Source organism: Notothenia coriiceps, unplaced genomic scaffold (genome assembly GCF_000735185.1).
Source record: "Notothenia coriiceps isolate Sejong01 unplaced genomic scaffold, NC01 NC01_scaffold00030315, whole genome shotgun sequence".
NCBI classification, from domain to species: domain Eukaryota; kingdom Metazoa; phylum Chordata; class Actinopteri; order Perciformes; family Nototheniidae; genus Notothenia; species Notothenia coriiceps.
The window spans coordinates 1-2,225 of record NW_011363016.1 but is presented as its reverse complement, the minus strand read 5'-3'; the positions used below and the strand labels follow the sequence as shown (position 1 = coordinate 2,225).

General features: G+C 37.4%; 1 protein-coding gene across 1 annotated transcript; it reads left to right on the top strand.

The window, feature by feature from the left end:
• The first annotated feature begins 564 nt into the window (after positions 1-564).
• On the top strand, positions 565-1,199 carry LOC104959493 (double-strand-break repair protein rad21-like protein 1). Its single transcript, XM_010787397.1, has 2 exons — positions 565-739; positions 814-1,199. Exons 1-2 carry the CDS (start codon positions 593-595, stop codon positions 988-990), a joined length of 324 nt encoding a protein of 107 aa, XP_010785699.1. The 5' UTR covers positions 565-592; the 3' UTR covers positions 991-1,199.
• Positions 1,200-2,225: the final 1,026 nt, after the last annotated feature.

Below are 2,225 nucleotides of genomic sequence, written 5' to 3'. Positions count from 1 at the left end.
CTTTTAATCAAGTACAAGATCTGAGTACTTCTACTTTTACTCAAGTACAAGATCTAAGTACTTCTACTTTTACTCAAGTACAATATCTGAGTACTTCTACTTTTAATCAAGTACAATATCTGAGTACTTCTACTTTTAATCAAGTACAAGATCTGAGTACTTCTACTTTTACTCAAGTACAAGATCTAAGTACTTCTACTTTTACTCAAGTACAATATCTGAGTACTTCTACTTTTAATCAAGTACAAGATCTGAGTACTTCTACTTTTACTCAAGTACAAGACCTGAATACTTCTACTTTTACTCAACTGCATGATCTTAGTACTTCTTTCACCTCTGCGTTTCGTAATATTCTAGAGTAAACACTTTCTATTTTGGCTGATATATTAACAGGTATTCTGTGATCGATAAAATAAACAGAAATGGACTTTTGTTGTCGGGATAACAGGACGTTGGACTGGGGGCTGAATAAACAGCTGACTGCTAATTCCACTACTATATATAATATCAGATAAATTAACATTGCCAAATGTATCATACACAATCATTGTTGTGTTTTTTCACAGGTGACAGCTGACTTCGCTTCCCCTACATGATGTTCTACACTCAACTCTTCACCTCCAAGCGAGGACCCCTTGCCAAAATCTGGCTTGCAGCACACTGGGAAAGGAAACTCACAAAGGCCCAAGTATTTGAGTGTAATATAGAAACAACTATCGAAGACATCATCTCCCCAAAGGTAAAAGAGAAAGTCAACAATACATCCCACATACTGTGACTACTGTAATAAACTGAATCTGTTTGTCTTTGTAGATGAAGATCGGTCTGCGGACCTCTGGTCACCTGCTCCTTGGCGTGGTCAGGATTTACTCCAAGAAAGCTAAATATCTCCTCGCAGACTCCACTGATGCCCTGGTTAAAATAAAATTTGCATTCAGGCCAGGTAACACATCCTGTTTGTCTTGTCTGTCAACAGTTGTTACATTTTAAAGACACAGTTAGGCTCCACAGGGTTTGGAAAGGTTGTGGCTTTCTGAAATATAAACAGGGGAAACACTTTTGATAATCCTTTTTATTAGTTTGAACATAAGAAATAGACCAGAGGCTCACAAGAGGATTCTAACCTTGATAAAAATAACAAATAGAAACACGCAAACATGAAATTATAACTCATTAAAGTATGTCTTCTTGCAAAAATGGCAGAAAATTCGCTTTTTTGATCCTCTTGTTTAGAGATTTTAGCTTATTCTGTTTTGTTAAAATGATAAATTATCATACAGTTAAATCAACACCCAAACAGTTTAACTAAAATGTGCATTATAACTTGCAACTGAGTGTTAAAGGCCACATGTCATGCTTTTCCGGTTATTACCCGTCCCCTTGTGTGTTATGAAGGTTTTTCTGCATGTAAACGGTCTGCAGAGTCAAAACCCTTAAAGTACACCCTGTAGCGAGTAAAACTCTAACACAGAAAATACCTCCCCAAAACGCCTCCTTGGTGAAACGTCATTATGACGTCATCGTCATTTGATTCTTCCGGGTAACCGGAACTAAATGGGCCAATCAGTGGAGCCGTTACGTTACGTCCGCGGAGCCGTTACGTTAAGCCCCCGCTGATTGGTCCAAATTGACCAATCGACACACACACTCAGTGCAGGCAGCCCTGCTGATTTCTGCAGTGAGCCGTTTAGTGGAGAAAGTGAATACTGCTGAATACACATACTTTACAGAGATGCTGTATGCGAAACCAATGTGAGTTTGGAAAATTGCGCAGTATTTTTCTATTTTAGTATACCTCAACACTGGAATAATGATCAGTGGAAATGGCCATGTTAATAATTATCCTGGTAATCCTGGTAATCAGGTTAATAATTAGCATTCGTATTGAGGACGACCACCAGAGGGTAACGTAGATATTATTATTTAATTATTTTGGGAAGTAAGCTCAATGGAAGTCTCTCACTTCACAGACTTACACATACAAAAGTATAACACGCACTCAAAACGGAGTTTGAGAGGTGAAATCTGCTTGTTATTCTGCTCTCTTGTATTTCTAAATGCAGTTAGGGTTGCAAAGGGGCGGAAACTTTCCGGTAAATTTCCATGGGAAGTTAAGCTGGGGAATTTTAGAAATATTCGATGCAAAATTAACCAAAAAACATGACATTTCAACAGATTGTTATTTTTTTTAAGTAGAACAGAACAAGTTTAAATTATTTTATTGA

Bases quoted from the DNA above. Each gene is read 5' to 3' on its own strand.
- LOC104959493 (XM_010787397.1), top strand. From the start codon at position 593: ATGATGTTCTACACTCAACTCTTCACCTCCAAGCGAGGACCCCTTGCC. The intron at 740-813 runs GTAAAAGAGAAA...TTGTCTTTGTAG, and splicing joins AAGACATCATCTCCCCAAAG to ATGAAGATCGGTCTGCGGAC.